At 39.4% G+C, this 18,700-nt stretch overlaps 1 protein-coding gene across 3 annotated transcripts in view; it reads left to right on the forward strand.

Annotated features, from left to right (window-relative positions):
* Tbc1d19 (TBC1 domain family member 19) overlaps positions 1–18,700 on the forward strand; it is a 142,854-nt gene that overhangs the window by 23,576 nt on the left and 100,578 nt on the right. For 2 of the 3 annotated variants that reach the window (XR_008722010.1, XM_055623932.1), the window contains exons 2-6: positions 1,582–1,654; positions 2,529–2,574; positions 8,748–8,823; positions 16,939–17,013; positions 18,332–18,395. Coding sequence is in view for 2 of the 3 variants with exons in the window: in XM_055623932.1 (XP_055479907.1) it covers positions 1,582–1,654; positions 2,529–2,574; positions 8,748–8,823; positions 16,939–17,013; positions 18,332–18,395 (334 nt within the window). In the remaining variant the exon portion in view is untranslated. The remainder of the gene's footprint in view (positions 1–1,581; positions 1,655–2,528; positions 2,575–8,747; positions 8,824–16,938; positions 17,014–18,331; positions 18,396–18,700) is intronic. The other variant, XM_055623933.1, reaches the window with a different exon arrangement.

An 18,700-nucleotide genomic window follows, 5' to 3' on the forward strand; every position in this document is an offset into this window, starting at 1 on the left:
TGAAATACTTATATTGATTAAAATTTCACTTTTGCTGTTTGGTTCTCACTTGTACAGTTCTTATTAGAAAGACAGGATAAATGTGTTTCTGTTTTTACCAGTTTTTAAGATAATGACTTATTTCTCTATCATACACAACTTGATTACTCTATCCATGATTTTCACTTTAGTGTGCTCTTATTACAAAAGGAGGCCTTGGTTGGTTATACTGTTCCATTTCTTTTATATTTTACACTGGAATAGGACAAACCACTGCAGACTTTAGGCCCTGTTCTATAGTAGGCTCGTTAAGTGTTCTAGAGCAGAGTTGTTGGCTAGTTGGGGGTCTTGTTCTCCCTACACATGATAGCTACCCTGATGGCTTGGCTTCTTGCCACACAAGTACTGACGCTGTACAGGTCGCATGGCTCTTAGATGGTCACAATCAGTTGTATTTTGGGTTTGTGATACATATCACCTAGCTTTGCTATAAATGTTCTTCCTAGAATTTTGTGTTTTTAAAATTAGGTGGTCTATTTCTGTGTGGTAATAAATGAGATTTTAAAAAAGGCTTCAGATAGAGATGATGCAGAAGTTAAGAGGGGTGTACTGTACTTGAGAGAACCCAAATTTTGTCCTAGCAGCTATGTTGGGCAACTCACAACTTCCTGCCATTCCAGCTGCAGGAGGTCTGATGCCTATGGTTTCTACAGGTACCTACACAATGTGCACATACTCCTGCACAGACAAAGAATGCCTACATAACTACAGTAATCCAAAAAATAGTCCACGTAATAAATGTACCTCCTCAAAATGCTCACTGACCCAGCCTTCTCCTTCAGGGGGAGAGGTTGAGCCGTGGAAGAGTAAAGTGCAGTCAGAATAGCTAAATTTGAAATTTCTGACCTAGAAGATCTGGTGGGTGGCAGTTTCCCTGCAGAACATTTAAAGTTTGAGGAAAGGATCAAGGTAGATGGGAATAAGAGCAATCTTTGATTTTGTAGGTTTGAAATGAGCATAAAATACCATGAAGTAATGGAAATATTTTGTCAAGAACTGTGAATCTAGAGTTTCTCAGAGCTGTGTCATGAGTCCCTAACACCCTGAGGATAATCAACTCCATCACAAGTAGGGAAAAATGTTATAAAAACTTTAGTGTGGAGTACAAAGCATTTATCTGAAGATGAAAGAGATGTTAGTAATCAACACTAGTAAATTAAGAGTTTTATAAATAGGCACCACACATATGTTCATTGATCAGCAACTCAAACTGAAAGCCACTGTCCAGATTCACATCACATCAACGGATAAGGTACTGTGGTGTCTGGGTGTAGGTGCCAAGGACTTTGGATATATGAGAAAAGATTGAGCGCATTTCTATTTGGGACTACAGCTAAACATTCTCTGTATTCATAAGCTGTATATCTTGTGTTTTGCATAGGCTGGTATGATGCTACCCTGAATGTAGGTGAGCAGGCCTTCTCTGTGGGGAGCCAGTCCAGAGGAGTCTAAGCTGCTATAACCTCTAAGACCATTACATGTGAACTCAAATGATGTAATTCTTCTGTTTCTCTTTCTTCCTCCCCTCTCCCCAAAATCTAGACCTGCCTTCAGAGACCTGAGATCAGACTTGAATCACTCAAAGAAGATATTAAGGAATTCTTTAAAATATCAGGTTTGTAAAGTTCTCCCCTTACCTTTAACTATTCCCAGACTTTGAGCTACTTCTTTAAAACTGGTGTAACTTGGCTGAGAGGTCTCTGTATGGAAGGATTGAATCCACACATTTTAATAAAATTGTGCAAACACTCAAGGACACTGTAAAAATGACTGCTTTGCAGTCAAAATATGTCCCTACTCAAAATATGTCTCAAGACTGGCAAATATGTTCTTATTTAAGTAGCTTGTCTTTTTACTTCCTGCTATGGCTCTCCTACATTATTTTCTATGCTTTCAAAATAACAAAAAACAAAAACAAACAAAAACCCAAACCAAACCAAAAAGAAAATCTTAATTTTTGTACATGGAGGAACCTGGCATCAGTGCTAGCATATGGGAGCTGGAGGACTAAATGGTAGCTCCTCAGAACACTCTGTTTGTTGGTCAGGAGTTCAAAGACATTTGTGTTCATTTAGCATTTTGACAGTGGAAGAGGGCATTGCTCTCAACCTGAGAAAATGATTCACGTTTTACTTACATAGCAATGGTTAGCAAAATTCTGTCACAAATAACTATGATGCCAACATTTCAGTGAATTAAATTTTATTAAGTTGAACTAGAGAGCTAGCTCAGCAATTAAGAGGACTGCCTACTCCTCCAAGAGACCCTGGTTCGGTTCCCAGCATACTCAGGTCAGCCCACAACCCCTATAATTCTAGTTCCAGATGATCTGGTGCTCTCTTCTGAGATTCACAGGCTCCTGCGTGAATTTTGGTGCACATGTATACATTCAGGCATACACACACATAAAATAAATAAATTTTAAGAAGGTAAAAAGTTACTGTGTTGCTTATGAAACTAATATTTATTTTTTTAAAACTTAAAAACAGGTTGGGAGAAGAAACTTCAGAATGCTGTTTATAGTGAACTGAATGTGTGAGTTTTTTTCATCTATTTTGTTTAACTATATTTACTTTGTATGTAGTAAAATTAGTATTTCTGTCTTTACCTATGCTCTCACTTGTCATTAGTGTACTTACAGGGTTTCAAGTAAGTTAATGTCACAAATCACTACAGTCTAATCTGAAAATGAGTGATGGATAGGTGGTACTTTTCCATAGGGCCAGGTTTGTATATAGAGAATGTATTCATCCAGTGTAATTAGGTAATGAGATATTTCTTATAATGCTCATATTCTTTTTATTGTTGAATTATTATACTTCTTTCTGTTATTGCTAACTGACATAATTTCTAAACATAATTTCTTTTTCTTTGTAAGATTATTATTTTTACTAAGAACCTAATGTTTTTAGTTATCTTGATTTGCCATCAGTGTTTATTAAAGTGTATAGAACTTTTGCTTTCAAAGAATATAGCTCTAGACTGTTAGCTTTGTGGCTTGCTAAGTATACATTGCTTGTTTGCACATTACTTATGGAGTGTTCACTGTGTGCCAGTGGGGTGAGAAGCACTCACGGCATAGGACAGGAAACGAAGCACACATCCTGCTCTCATGACATGTATAAACAGGTCAGCAAGTTTCTGGCTCTCCTATTTTGTTTTACCACTTGATCTGTCCCCAGCATTCTCTAGTTTCTGACATTCCCATTTCCCACATTCTCTGTCCAACCTATTGTTAACTGGGAAATGAGATAGCCTTGTGTAACCAGCTTGTTTGTGAGGTAGGCTCAGATGAAGACCTGTGGATTTATACTTAGTTCTTTTTCTATTGTTGTGAAGAAACTCTGTGACCAAGTCAACTCATAAAAGAAATAATTTAATTGGGGGCTAGCTTACAGTTTCAGAGGGTGAGACCATGACCATCTTGGTGGGGAGCAAGACAGCAGGAGCAGTAGTGGAGAGCCTACATCTGATGCATAGCCCAAGACAGAGAGACGAGACGGAACCAGTGTGGGCTTTTGAGTCCTCAGAGCCTAACTACCCCCACACCCCAGTGCTGCCCCTCTTCCAACAAGGGCAGATCTCTCAAGTCTTTGCACACAGTTCCAAAAACTGGGAACTCAACTTTCAAATAAATGAGCCAATGGGGGCTTTTCTTATTCAAACCACCACACACATTTATATATATATATATATTTAATTTTTATATTAATTACAGTTTATTTACTTTGTGTCCCAGCTGTAGCCCCCTCCCTTTTTCCCTCTCAATCCCACCCTCCTTCTCTCATCTCCTCCTTGCCCCTCTCTAAGTCCACTTATAAGGGAGGTCCTCCTCCCCTTCCATCTGACCCTAGCTTATCAAGTCTCACCAGGATTGGCTGCATTGTCCTCCTCTGTGGACTGACTAGGCTGCTCCTCCCATGACGGGGTGGAGGCGGTCAAGGAGCTAGCCATAGAGTTCATGCCAGAGACAGTCCCTGTTCCCCTTACTAGGGAAACCCACTTGGATACTGAGCTGCCATGGGCTACATCTGAGCAGGGTTTCTAGGTTATAGCCATACATGGTCCCTGGTTGGAGAATCAGTCTTAGGCAAGCGCTTGTGCCCAGATATATTTGGTCCTTGTGGAGCTCCTGTTCTCTCCAGGTTTTACCAAGTCTCTCTGTTTTCATATGATTCCCTGTACTCTGCCCAAAGTTTGGTTATGAGTCTCAGCATCTGCTTTGATACACTGCTATATAGAGTCTTTCAGAGGCCCTCTATGGTAGGCTCTTATTATGCTTCTCATTTTCTCCTACTTTCAATGTCCATCCTATTTGTCTTTCTAAGTAAGGTTTGATCTTCTTATCCTGAGTCCTCCTTCTTGTTTAGCTTCTTTAGGTGCACAGATTTTAGTATGTTTATGCTGTCTTATCTTATAGGTCTATTATCCACTTATAAGTGAATATATACCATGTGTGTCTTTCTGCTTCTGGGATTCCTCACTCAGGATGATCTTTTCTAGGTCCCACCATTTGCCTGCAAATTTCATGATTTCCTTGTTTTTAATTGCTGAGTAGTATTCCATTTTGTAAATGCACCACAATTTCTGTATCCATTCCTCTGTTGAGGGACATCTGGGTTGTTTCCAGGTTCTGGCTATTACGAATAAAACATGGTTGAACAAATGTCCTTGTTGTGTACTTGAGCATCTTTTGGATATATGCCTAGGAGTACCACACACATTTTTAAAATCAGATTTTTTTTTCTTTTTTAAAAAATTATTTTTTTGCTCAATCCCTATCCAGAAAGGCAAAGAGGATGGACATCAGAAGAAGGAGAAAAGAGGGAACAAGTCAGGGGCCTGACACAGACGACCTCTGAAAGGCTCTGCCCTGTAGACTATCAATGCAGATGCTGAGACTTATGACCAACCTTTGGGCAGAATGCAGGGAATCTTATGAAAGAAGGGGGAACAGTAAGATCTGGAGAGGACAGGAACAAGGAGAACAACAGAACCAAAAAATCTGAGCACAGGGGTCTTTCCTGTGACTGATACTCCAACCAAGGAACATGCATGGAGATAACCTAAGACCCCTGCACAAATGTAGCCCATAGCAGGTCAGTGTACAAGTGGGTTCCATTGTAATAGGAACAGGGACTGTGTCTGACATTTACTGATTGGCCTGCTCTTTAATTACCTCCCCCTGATGGGGGAGCAGCCTTACCAGGCCACAGAAGAAGGCAATGCAGCCACTCCTGATGAGACCTAATTGACTAGGATCAGAAGGAAGGAGAGGAGGACCTCCCCTATCAGTGGACTTGGGGAGGGGCATGCATGCAGAGGGTGGAGGAAGAGAGGGATTGGGACGGGAGGAGAGAGAGAATCACGGGGAATACAAAGTGAATAAAGTGTAATTAATAAAGAATTTTTAAAAATCTTATTTAATTAAAAAAAATCTTTTGGTTTCTCATTTCCCCCTTTCCCATGATCATTTGAAGACCCAATCTTGGGTCTTTTCTTGTATCCTATAGATTTACCTTTTTATAATGGGATCTGAGTACCATTAGTGTATTGCTCCCAAACATTTTTTCATGAGAGCCATCAAGCAATTTAAAATACAAGTCCCAAAGATAAAAATCAAAATGAGTAGGGGTCCCTTCAGGGTAGATATAGGGATAGTAAGCCAAAGAGAACTATTATCCCTTTTCTCTAGTATCTCTCTAGGCTTTTAGCCCAGTTGCTGAAATATTAGTTCCCATTTCAGCTAAGCATATGCCCAAGATAATAAATAGCTAATGCCAGGGAACCAGCCCCTTTTGACTTAGCATTTCAGCCTACTAGGTGGGATTTGGGCAAAGATCCATCTTCTGGAGCTTCTTCAGTTCTAACAATTGGACCGTTGGCATCAGAGGCTAGGGAGGCTGAAATGCCAGTCAAAGGCTAGGCAAAGGGGCAGTCCTCAGAAGCGTCTGGTTAGTTGATCCACCCGAAGAGGCAGGGAGCAATCATGTCAGCTTCCAGGAAGTCCAGATTTCAGCTTGCAGTCCATAGCTGATCCTGGAACAGAGTCAAGCAGGTGAAAATCTGCTAAGACAAGTTTAGACTGGAGACAGAAGTTAAAATTTCCCTATTAAATGGGAAAAGTGAGGAATCCCAAGACCAGAGAAAAACTCATGTGGGGTCTGTTTGAGCTATGCCAGATCCAGGTCACATAACTTTTTCATTTCCTGAAACTCATATGAATTTTTAATACACAAAAGGAAATATATAATTAAAAAAAAAACTGAAAAAAGGATCTTCAAATGATCATGGGAAAGGGGGAAATGAGAGACCAAAAGATTAAAAATCAGCAGTTATTATTAAAGTTTAAGGCTTGAACTCAGGCTAGCTGGGTGGAGAAGTCCAGTAATGCCGTGAGGGGAAGAACCCACCTTGCTTTGTTCTTTCCCCACCCACTAGAGATACAATTGCTAGGAAACTGGCCCATTCCTCTAGGGAGGGACACCAGATCATTAATGGTCTGGGGACCTTCCTATAGCCAATCAATTCAAAATGCAGCATTTTGACCAATAGATGCTTGCCAGGCAGGAATCACCCCTGCCATACTAGGAGCAACCAGAATCTTTAAATCACCCAACTAACCTGAGCATGAGGCTCTTGGCTCTCACCGCTTCAGTGGTGGCGGGGGGTGGTGAGTCCAAGCTGCAGCTTGTAATGATTTACAATAAAAGATCCTCATGTGGTTTGCAATGTCCTTGTTGTATACTTGAGTATCTTTTCGATATATGCCTAGGAGTGGTATAGCCAGATCTTGAGGTAGCAGTATTTCTTATTGTCTGAGAAAGTGCCTGATTGATTTCCAAAGTGTTTGTACAAGTTTATATTCCCACTTGCAATGGAGGAGGGTTCCCCTTTCTCCACATCCTCTCCAGCATGTGTTGTCACTTGAGTTCTTGATCTTAGCCATTCTGATGGGTATAAGGTGAAATCTCAAAGTCATTTTGATTTGCATTTCCCTGATAGCTAAGGATGTTGAGCATTTCTTTAAGTGTTTCTCTGCCATTCGATATTCCTCTATTGAGAATTTTCTGTTTAGCTCTGTACCCAATTTTTTAATTGGATTACTTGATTTGTTGCTGTTTAACTTCTTGCATTCTTTATATATACTGGATATTAGCCCTCTGTCAGATATAGGGTTGTTGAAGATCCTTTCCTAATCTGTAGGCTGTTATTTTGTTCTGACAACAGTGTCCTTTGTTTTATAGAAGCTTTTCAGTTTCATGAGGTGTCATTTATTTCATTGTTAATTTTAGAGCCTGTGCTGTTGGTCTTCTGTTCATAAACTTGTCTCCTGTGCCAGTGAGTGAAAGCTCTTCCCCACTTTTTCTTCTAACTGGTTAAAATTAGATTTTAGTGTTTTGCCTATGACCGTCTTCCAAGTTGGTCTTTGAATATACGTGCTATCTATTATTGAAATTGACTTCAACGATATCTTTAGAAGTTTTGGCCATCAAAGTTTGATGTTTGTTATGATGATCAAAATGCTAATTCACACAGTATAGTAGAGATACCTGTTGTGCATTATTTCCAATTATGACCTTTTAATCTGATATTTTACTAACAACTTCTATTTTCGTGATCTAGTGCATTTCTGGAAATAGTTTTATATGGCAGACTGTCTTTTTAGCTGATGGCAAGGACTATCTTTCAACCATTGTCATACCTTCAATACACTACACAGTGCAACTTTATATATTTTTTAATAACTAGTTGAGATTCTGTAGGAGCTCATTAATACTGCCTTTCTTCTTTTTTGAGTTCTGAATAAAAGGAGAAAAATGATAAAACAGAATGGGAGCTGATACAATGAATAAAATGATGATAAAGCAGAAGTGAGAGCTCAATTTCAGACTTTTGTTACTGATAAAGACTGAGCCAGAGAGATGGCTCTGCCATTAAGAGCACTGCCTGGTAAAGACTGAGTAGACATATGCACATAAAGAAGCTCACATACATGTAAGCACACACAGAGTTCATTTATTTTTTTTAAAGAGCAAATAAAGACCATAGGTTATCTCTAACCTGAACTCCAGGATTAAATGGTCTTAAAAATCCAGACAAACAATTACTTAAATGGTCTGCTCTGGTTTAAATGTCCCCTCTAAAGTTCATGGGTGGAATGTACTTTCCACTGTAATAATACTGACGGCTGAGCCCCTTGAGAGCCATTAGAGCACAAGCGCCTTGCCCTTACAGGTGGACTGGAGACACTGTGAAAGGCCAGGCTTGGCTCTTTTCCCAGTGAGCCTCTTACCCTTTATCACCAGGTAATACAGGAGTAAGGCTCTCTCCAGATGTGCTCCAGTACTGTAAGCCAGTGTGCTTCTGTTCTTGACTGATTACATTTTGTCTGGTGTGGTTTTGCACATCTGTAATCCCAGTGGTTGGGAGGCAGAGGCAAGACCAGTTCAAGGCCATCCTGGTCTGTATAGGAAGTCCTAGGCCTGCCGGGGCTACCCAGTAAGTCCCTGCATGAAATACAACACAAAAACATTGCCCATTACTAGGATGGTATAATTAAAGAATTTGTTAGACCTTGTACATGCAAATGAACTATTAACAGATTCTCTATCTGTAGCATGGACTGCAGAGTTAGTAACTTCTCACCATGTTAATTCAGTATCGAGAGCTCACCATGCCATTTAGCTGCCTTTCTCTGCTTCCAGGTACCCTTTGCCCAGTCACCCTTCCGCTCCCCCTGAGCATCTCAAAGAGCCCTTGGTGTACATGAGGAAAGCACAGGTTGGTCACTGTCTGTTTGCTTCTGTTTTCTTCTTGCATGCCAAGTAATGTAGTGTAGAGTATATTCTTATTAGCATAATATATTTTGGATCATAGAAAGACTGGGTAAGAACCTCTTCAGTAATAATGACGCTTGTACACTCTGCCTTTTTATTTTCAGTAATCAACATTCATACCTATTTAGTTATAGTAATATATATAGTAATATTTAATAGATACTATAGTATATAATATATATTATATGGCATATTACTATTTTGCTAATGTAGTAATATATAATACCTATGTAACCCTGGAAAACATTACATAGAAAGAAAGGGTCATGTACCATACTGGCCTGAAGTTTGAAATGGGGTAATGCCTTCTTTTACAATCTACTCCTCAAGGCCAGTGAATTTAAATGAATGAACTCTAGATGAATTAACACATTAAAAACAAACAAAACACCAAATAAATAAATAAATAAAGAAGTATGTAACTAAATCCCTAAAACAACAACAACAATAAAAACCCTCTGTCCAGCTGGGTGCCATGGTGTACGCCTGTAATCCCAGCACTCAGGGAGACAGAGGCAGACCAATCTCTGTGAGTTCCAGACCAGACTAGTCTGTGAAGTGAGTCCAGGATAGTCATGGGTGCACAGAGAAACCCTGTCTCGAAAAACCAAAAACCAGCCAACTAACCAACCAACCAAACAAACAAATATCCTCTGTCCTTTGAAGTCAGTTTTACTGACACCATATTTAAAAATATATTTACTCTCACAGCAGGCTGTCACTGTTCGTTGGCTGACAACAAGGAAGAAACCATTTTTAAAAATTAATAAAACAAGCTAGACACAAAAAATGCAAGAAGACATTCACATTTAAAGCGAGAGAGTCTGTCATGTTTTCCCATCTCTCTATGTTGTCCTTTACTGGACACAGCCCAGCCACCTCCCTGGCACAGCAATGCTTGTGAAGAAGGTTCACAAGTTCTTTTGAGTGCTGGATGAGACTGTGGAACCATCACAGCCAGAGATGGGTTCTTCTCTCTAGCATGGCCCCAGAAAATTAAAATTAAAATTTTTATTATGAAAAGTTCAAATCATTCCTACAGAAATTCTGTGCATGTAACCCTTTGCTCACGCAGTCATGGTGGTTTATGTTAGCAAGATTCTGTTATTTTCATAAAAAAAAACCCCTCCAATTTAGATGATTATAGAGACAGTATGACCGAGATAATGGAGATTTGAAGGAAATATGTAATATACTTATTCTAAGTGGTATCTCTAGGGTCAAATGATATTTATCTATTTGTATAAAAATTTATGTATTTGTATAAAAGCACAAATAGGTAAATATGTTCATGAAAGAATTGTGTGGCTTTTGTTATGCAGAATTAAACTAAAAAAAAAAGAAATATGGAAAGTTAAGGTCTAAATATTTTTTGGATTGTTTTTTTCCTTGAGACTATGTAAGTCAGTAGCCTAGAACTCAGTGACCTCAAACTCAGAGGGATCCATGTGCTTCTCTGCCTCTATCGTGCTGGGATTAAAGGTGTGTATCATCATGCCTGTGTAGATAAAATAATTTTAATCACAGGATCTTACTACTTATCCCTTGCTGGCTTGTAACTCACTATATTGGCCAAACTAACTTCAAATGCAGTGAGCTGCCTGCCTCCGCCTCTAAAGTGTTGAGATTAAAAGTCTTTACCCCCATTCTCAGCAGAAAATTTTAATTAATTAATATAGAAAAATCATGTTTTATCTTATTAGAGCCTTAAAGCTGCCAGTCACCGACTCTGACTGATAGCATTTTATTCTGCATATGAATGAATGGTTTTCTTTCCAGATGCAGGACTTGGCACACAATAGCTCCTAGGTTCTTGGCTGAATGCAGCCTGCCTCCTACTTTTTAGAGCTAGCAAAAGGGTGTTTTACAAGTGTTTTTGACTGGTTGCAAAACGAATTAAGAATAATATTAAGAACTGTATTGTATACATCAGAAGAATAGCTACAATGAAGACTGAAAAGATAAACACTGGTGGAGGTTGTGACAGCCTGAGTTCAAATGCTGTCAACACTGAGGTAAAGCCTGGCAGTTTCATAGAAAAACAAACCTGTGTACTATGGCCACAAAGGGCATCCCCAGTCAGAATAAGGAAGTTTAATGGGGAGTTTACAGGAAGAAGTGTGAGGGAGTTTGCTGTGGATGATCATCAGTGTGTTAGGTATGGTTTAGGCTGTACAGATATGTGTACTTGTTTGAGCCACACCTAGATGTATGCATTTTTATGTAAATTAGATACAGGCCGAGGTAAAAATGGTCAACTGTTAATGCTGGTGTATATATGGATATCTAACTGAATTACTTTTTTACCTTTTATGTGTGGAATTTGTTTTTGTCAAATCTGTAAGCAGTGAGAAAAATAAATCTTATAGCACAAGAAAATGATAGGAATTAAAAAAATACATTTTTGGAAATAGTCATGTTTAATCATCTATATATTATCTCTGACCCTTTTTGCACTGCAAGAGTTAAATAATTGCAATGGAGAGCCTGGGACCTATAGAGCCTAAATATTTACCTGTCCAGTTGCTCCAGTGTTCACTATCTTAAGAGCATCTCTCCCAGCACCCATCATAGCACTTAGCCTAGAGAACTTCTGAATAAGTATTGGCTGAATTAACCGGTTTCTTTATTTTTTAATTAAGCTTTTTAAAAATTATACCATGTGTGTCTTTCTCCTTCTGGGATACCTCACTCAGAATGATATTTTCTAGATCCCACCATTTGCCTGCAAATTTCATGATTTCCTCATTTTTGATTGCTGAGTAGTATTCCATTGTGTAAAAATACATTAATTTCTGTATCCATTCCTCTGTTGATGGACATCTGGGTTGTTTCCAGCTTCTGGCTATTACAAATAAAGCTGCTACAAACACAGTTGAGCAAGTGTCCTTGTTGTGTACTTGAGCAACTTTTGGATATATGCCTAGGAGTGATATGGCTGGGTCTTAAGGAAGCACTATTCCTAATTGTCTGAAAAAGTGCCAGATTGATTACCAGAGTGGTTGTACCAGTTTACATTCCCACCAGCAATGGAGGAGGGTTCCCCTTTCACCACAACCTCTCCAGCATGTGTTGTCATTTGAGTTTTTTATTTTAGCCATTTTGATGGGTGTAAGGTGAAATCTCAGGGTCATTTTGATTTGCATCTCTCTGATGGCTAAGGATGTTGAGCATCTGTTTAAGTGTTTCTCTGCCATTCTGTATTTCTCTACAGAGAATTCTCTGTTTAGCTCTGTACCCCATTTTTTAATTGGATTACTTGATTTATTGCTTTTTAACTTCTTTAGTTCTTTATATATTCTGGATATCAGTCCTCTGTTAGATATGGGGTTGGTGAAGATCCTTTCCCAGTATGTAGGCTGTTGTTTTGTTAAAAATTATTATTATTTTTATTAATTACAGTTTATTCACTTTGTATCCCAACCTGTAGCACCCCTCTTCCCCTCCCAACCCAACCTTTCCTTCCTCTTCTCCACCCATGCCCCTCCCCCAGTCCACTGATAGGGGAGGTCCTCCTCTTCCTCCTGATCCTAGTCTATCAGGTCTCATTAGGAGTGGCTGCATTGTCTTCCTCTGTGGCCTGGTAAGGCTGCTCCCCCACAGGTGAAGGTGATCAAAGAGCAGGCCAATCAGTTGATGTCAGAGACAGTCCCTATTCCCATTACTAGGGAATGCTCTTGGATACTGAACTGCCATGGGCTATGTCTATGTAGGGGTTCTAGGTTATGTCCATGAATAGTCCTTGGTTGGAGTATCAGTCTTAGAAAACACCCCTGTGTCCAGATTTTTTGGTTCTTCTTAACTATACATTTGGAATGTCTCTTTCTATTAGCCAGGCCTTTGTCACTGTGTTAATTGCCTGAGGGAATCACTTCAAAAGAAGGGGAGATTTATTCTGGCTCACAGTTTTGAGAGGTTCAGTCCATGGCCCACAGCTCCATTGCTTCTGTGCATCATTGGGGCAGAGCACTGGTGGAAGGATGCAAAGGAACAGATATGTTTATGGCTTGGTGGACAGAAAACACGGGGAAGGAGAAGGACTGGGGATGAGATATACCTTTTCAGAACAGATTCTCAGTGACCCCGTTCCTCCAGCTAGTCTCTAGCTTACACTTTCACCACGTCCCAATATTATCATAGTGTTATGAGTCTTTTAAGGGAATAATCCATCCATAATCTCAGAGGTCTTATGATCCATTCACTTCAGATTCTATTAGTTGACAGCAATAAAAGCTTCTGTCCAATACATGAGCTTAGGGAGGCATCCCGTATTTAAACTCTTAGCAGTCACTGCCTAGCTCCTAAAAATTTATGTTCTTCTCATAAGGCATGTAGTTTTTCTCCAAGAGTCCCCATATTCTCAACAGTTTCGTTATTTCTCAAATATCTAAGTCTGGATTGTCTTCTAAGACTTAGGAAAAACTCTTTTCTGTGAATCCTTGTAAATGTAAAAAGCAAATTACACAAGGGTTCAGAGTCAACAGTTCTGTTTCAAAAGGTAGGAATAGGGTCATAGAAAGGAAGGTTCAAACCAAAGCAAGACTGCAACCCAGCAAGATATTAAGTCTGTCACCTGGTACACATGATAGTTTGAGGTGAGCTCCAGATGGCTTGGGCAGCTCCACTACTGCAAATGCTTCTCTCCTTCGCTGGCTTTTCTCCCAGCCCAGAGCTTTTCTCACAGACCTTCCACATTACTGGCATCAGTTTATACATATTTGAAATCTGAGTGGATGCTTCCATGACACGAGAGCTCTTATATTTTGCATCCTTGCAAAGCCAGTATCCCACGGATGACTACAAGGTTGCCTCAACTTGAGTGATGGCCAGACCTCTCCAAATTACACCTGTAGCAGCCTCTGTCCCCCTGGTCGGCTGAGCACAGTGATTCTGTGCCAGTAGGCGCTCTACTTTAAGGGCACTCTGTGCTCATGAGAAAAAGCTTTCATACTTTTTGCAATGGGTAGTTCAAGATATCTGTCATATTATTTCAATTTCAAATACTTGTCTTCTTTTAAATAGTGTCTCTTCAGAAAAGAAACCTTCCTTAACCCCAATTTTACATAGACTTTCCTGACTAAACTTGAATATTTGTAAGTCTTTCTGATATGTTCTGGTTCTCACTATAAATTATATAGTCAGGTTTTGTAGTAATGACTCTACTCCTGGTACCAGTTTTCAATTTGGTTTTTCATTACTGTGACAAATATATGGGAGAACAACTCAGGAAGGAAAAGTTTGTGGCTCACAGTTTCAGAGGCCTCAGTGCATGATCAGTTAGCTCCAACATTGTGTGCTGTGGTGTGGCAAAGGCTGTTGAGGAGCAGGTTCGCTCACCTCATGTCAGATAGAAAACAGAAGAATTAGAGGATAAGGCACATCTTCATAGGGTATGATTCCAGTGACCTAATTCTTCCCACTAGGCCCCACCACCTATTTTTTCACTATAATAGTGAAATTATATTATATCTATCAACAGTTTTACTCAGTAAGCAGAACCGTCAGGATCCAAACACTTTCCCCAAACACCACTGTCTAACAGTTAATGAATATGCTTGTGGAGGGAGGTTTTGTATTCAAACCATAGCAATCTTCTCATACTCAATGTCAGCCTTTCTTCCTATTTTTTGTTGTCCATGGGAAGGCCCACTCAGTTCTTTGTTCTGTTGAGGACAAAGTTCTCTCCAGTTCCGTGGAGCCCACTTAGTCTGGATTTTATGACCATTATTTTATCATGTTCCTTCTGTGCCTCATTGTCTTTTGCTCTTTGAGACTTACTTTGTTTGCTGTTCAAGTCCTTAGCCTAATGGTACTTCTACTGTGTATGTCTCCTCTCAAGCTGTTGACAACTTTGGGGTCAGAAAATCGCTTAATTCTGTTAATCATTAGTCCAAAATCACTTATTTAACTTTTAATAGATTAATTTTCTGCCTGCTGGTAATGACATGTTTTTTATTTAGTATCTACTTTCCATTTAGATTGTCTTAAAACTTCACCATGTAGGGAGGACTTACAATTCTACCAGTGTCTCACTCATCTTTAGTGTGTGCCACTTAATTTATTGAAAACTTTGTGGTTGTCTTATTAACTCCCCTAGCTTCCTTCTGCTTTGATGCTGAATACCTTTGCAGCCATTCTTCTATGACTAACTGAATGCTGGCTATTTCTTTAGTGAGATCTAGCTGGTTTTGTCCAAATAGGCATCTCTGCATGACTCCCATTTGTACTAACAGGTCATTGTCATTATTGTGGTAGTTTAGAATTGCAGTATTTTTATTTCAGTTTTACATGTCCAAATAGTCTTAAGTTTTATAAACTCATTTTTGTAGTCTTATGATCTTTCTTTCAATTACCAAGGCTATTATCACATTGATACTTTTCTTGATAATGTTGATGTCAGTAATAAAAACTTCCATTGAGTACTTACTTTTTTCAGAGATTGTACTTTAACTTACATTCTTGTCTTACACTTTTCCATTTTCACTCTCTCACTGTCTCCATATATACTCTCAGTACTATTACTTTTTGTTTGGTTGGTTTTGGGTTTTTTGTTTGTTTGTTTGTTTGTTTGTTTGTTTGTTTTTGGGCTTTTCAAGATCAGTTTTCTCCATGTAACAGTTCTGGCTGTCCTGGAACTCAATCTGTAGACCAGACTGGCCTGGAATTCACAAAGATGGATTGCCTATGCCTCTGGAGTGCTGGGATTACAGGTGCCAGCATCACCTGGCTACTGTTACCTTTAATTACAAGCAGAACCTTCTCAGGTGTCCCATGGCCTTTTAGTATGCCTCCCAGATGCAGAAAATAGAAAATAGAAAATAGAACTACCAATCAAAAGCTTGGCATTTAGGAACTTTCACTCCCTGTCTGCCGCTTTCCCATCCATGTTGTTCTTTCTGCTGTTATATGACTGTCCTGTGCCCCCCTCGGGCATTGTGTCTTTTCCCTGCTGAATTATGGACACTGTTCACATTTTGTTTTTCTGTCCTGGAAAGTGCTTTCTGCTCACTTTGTGTTATCAAAATGCCATCTGTTTTGTGAGGGTCATTTGAGATGGCACCTTTTCTCTAATGTTGCTGTCTCATTACCCTGTTGAAAGGATCTGCCCTCCCTTCAGCCCTCACATGTTTCCTTAGACCTTCCCATATGCTGCAGTAGTAGTGTCTGTGCAAACCTTTCTGCCTGTTGCTGTGTGCCCCCTCAGAGAACCCGAGAAGCCTCTTCACATCTGTTCCATCTACTCTGCTGACCTTTATGCAGTAGGAACATCATTTATATCGACTAAGACTTTGCAGCTTTCCTCCCAGTCAGGCTTCCGTAGTCATAGTTTGAACAACATTGGATTAACTGAAGTTCAGACACTTTAAATACTTTGGGAACTACTTTGGTACATTCAAAGAAAGTGGTACCTGAAGAAACTAGTTCAAGTATGGTGCTTATAAGGGCTGGGTTTTCTTTTAAACTAGTGCCGGTAGCACACACAGCTCTAATGTGCCAGTAACTTAGTATGTCACATGTGCACTTGTTTAGTTCTTGTTTAGTACTCATGGAGGCTGATGAGCTGAGTCACTCAGCCTGACCTCACATAAGCAGTCTGTGACAGACCTGGAACTTGACCCTGAAGGGAATGCTCCAGAGTCTATCCTTCCTGGTAGAACTAATTTAGCCCTTATCTGCTTGTGGAAATTCCAAATACACAATGCATATGTCTGTCAACCCCCAAAATGCCCTAGAGGAACCCTCCCACTGCCTTAAAGAACTTGTCAGTAGGCTCCAGTCAGAGTCCCCTTGCCTCGCAGCTGTGCACTGCTGCAGTTCAAGATGTTAACACTGGGCCCAAGAGCACTGACGGTCCAAACCACAGCACCGCTGATGTCACAGCACTCTGGACAGTATCTGATGCAGAATGAGAAGCAATCAGTGTTTGCTGGGTGAACTAATGAGTGAGGATAGCCATCGCAACCAGTTTTGCCATTTCTATGACTATCATAGTAACTTTTTAAAATTAGGGTACATACTGTTAATGGAAAACAATGATAGAGTCTTTCTTTTATTTTAGGGAAGTTGGGAAAAAAGAATCTTGAAGAGTTTAAATAGTATGTGTACGGAACTGAGTATCCCATTAGCACGAAAGGTACATTTAACATTTTTCTGCTGAAGTATTTTATTGTGAATTATTTATTGAAAAATGTCATAAAGTTGTATAACTGTTAGGCTTGATAGTCTTCATTTACTGGTGTATCTTTTTTTTTTTAAATAAAAATCTGTAAGTGCCAATTGTTTGGTTATGTTTTATACATATTCTTACTTTATAAATTTAGTGATCATTACAATGAACCTATGCTATAGCCTACTTAGACATTTGGCTGTTGTCTTAGTTACTTTTTTATTGCTGTGAAAGTTAGGGAAGGAAGCGTTTATTTAGAACTTAATGCTCCAGAGGGGTTGAATCCATCACCATCACAGTGGGGAGACATGGCAGGGGCCAGGGAGGTGACTGGAGCAGCAGCTCAGAGCACAAGCAGGAGTCACAAAGCACACTGGAATGGTGCAACCCTTTGAATTCACTAAACACACCCCTAGGGACATACTTTTCAACCTCCCCAAATAGCACCACCAGCAGAGGGACCAAATATGCTAATAATGCCTGAGACTTTAGGGGGCATCTCATTCAAAACCCCCACAACTGTAGAAAATGACTATATGTTAACATTTAGTCTTTGTACCTTCTGAGTAAGTGAGCACAGTAGCACTATTCCTTGAAGTCTGTAATTGGCAACATGATGACATCTTCCAGTATTAATGTAATGACTGAAAAGAATAATCCATTGTGTTTCTGCATACCTGGAGTCCTGTTTAGTTCTTACTTAATGGTGGGAGAGGTAGGAAATGAAAAAAAAGTCAGTGGGAGTCTGTTCTAGATACTATAGCTGCTCACAAGTAGGAGAGTTTCCCTTCACTTCCTTCTCTACCCACTAGTTATCCTCCACTGTTGAATAAATGAAGAACATAGACTTTTGATGAGCGCTAAGGAGAAGCCGCTGAAGCACTAACAGGGTAGTGTGTAGAAAAACTTAGATGGAAATCTGTCTGGAATGCATGCTATGGTATGATACTGTCTTGCACATCAGAAGATAATGCTACTGAGTCAGTCATGCCCTCAGTCAATCCCCTTGCCATGCATTCCTGAGCTTGCTGATGGGATGAGAGCTGTAGCATATGGTTGAGGAGGAGGTCTTTGTGAGATTTACTGGCCAGTCTGATCATTTACCTTCTCTTCTTATACTAATTAGTTCCATGTTCTAACTATATCATTGAGACTAGATATGTTGCAATCATTTTAAAACTAAATTTATGTGTAATTCCAAAGAAATTTTCCATATGTTATGGTACCTTATTTAAACTCTTGAATAAGTTATTGATTTTGAAACTAATTAAAAAAATTTTTTTAGAGACCAGTTGGAGAACAGAAAGAACTTCTTAATAAGTGGAATGAAATGGGAACTGATGAGCCAGGTATGTGTAGTATTTCCTACAAGACCGGTCACTGGACTAAAAGAACACAGTACTTCTCTGGAGGCGCATAGACCTTCCACCTTCACTAATCCCTGACATCTGATTTGCTGATTTCTGTTTTGCAGTGTAAGAATTTGCAACTTTAGGCTGTGTTTTCTTTGCTTGGATAATACTAAGTCATTTATCCTTTTTTAAAACAACATTTTAAAACCTTTTAAATAAAAGAATAAATAATCTTTTTGTCACCTCTTCCGTGATCTTCCCTGAGCCTTAATTTTAGGAGTTTTGTTACAGATTTATCAACT

This window comes from Psammomys obesus, unplaced genomic scaffold, assembly GCF_907164565.1.
Source record: "Psammomys obesus unplaced genomic scaffold, mPsaObe1.curated_primary_1811, whole genome shotgun sequence".
Classification (NCBI taxonomy): domain Eukaryota; kingdom Metazoa; phylum Chordata; class Mammalia; order Rodentia; family Muridae; genus Psammomys; species Psammomys obesus.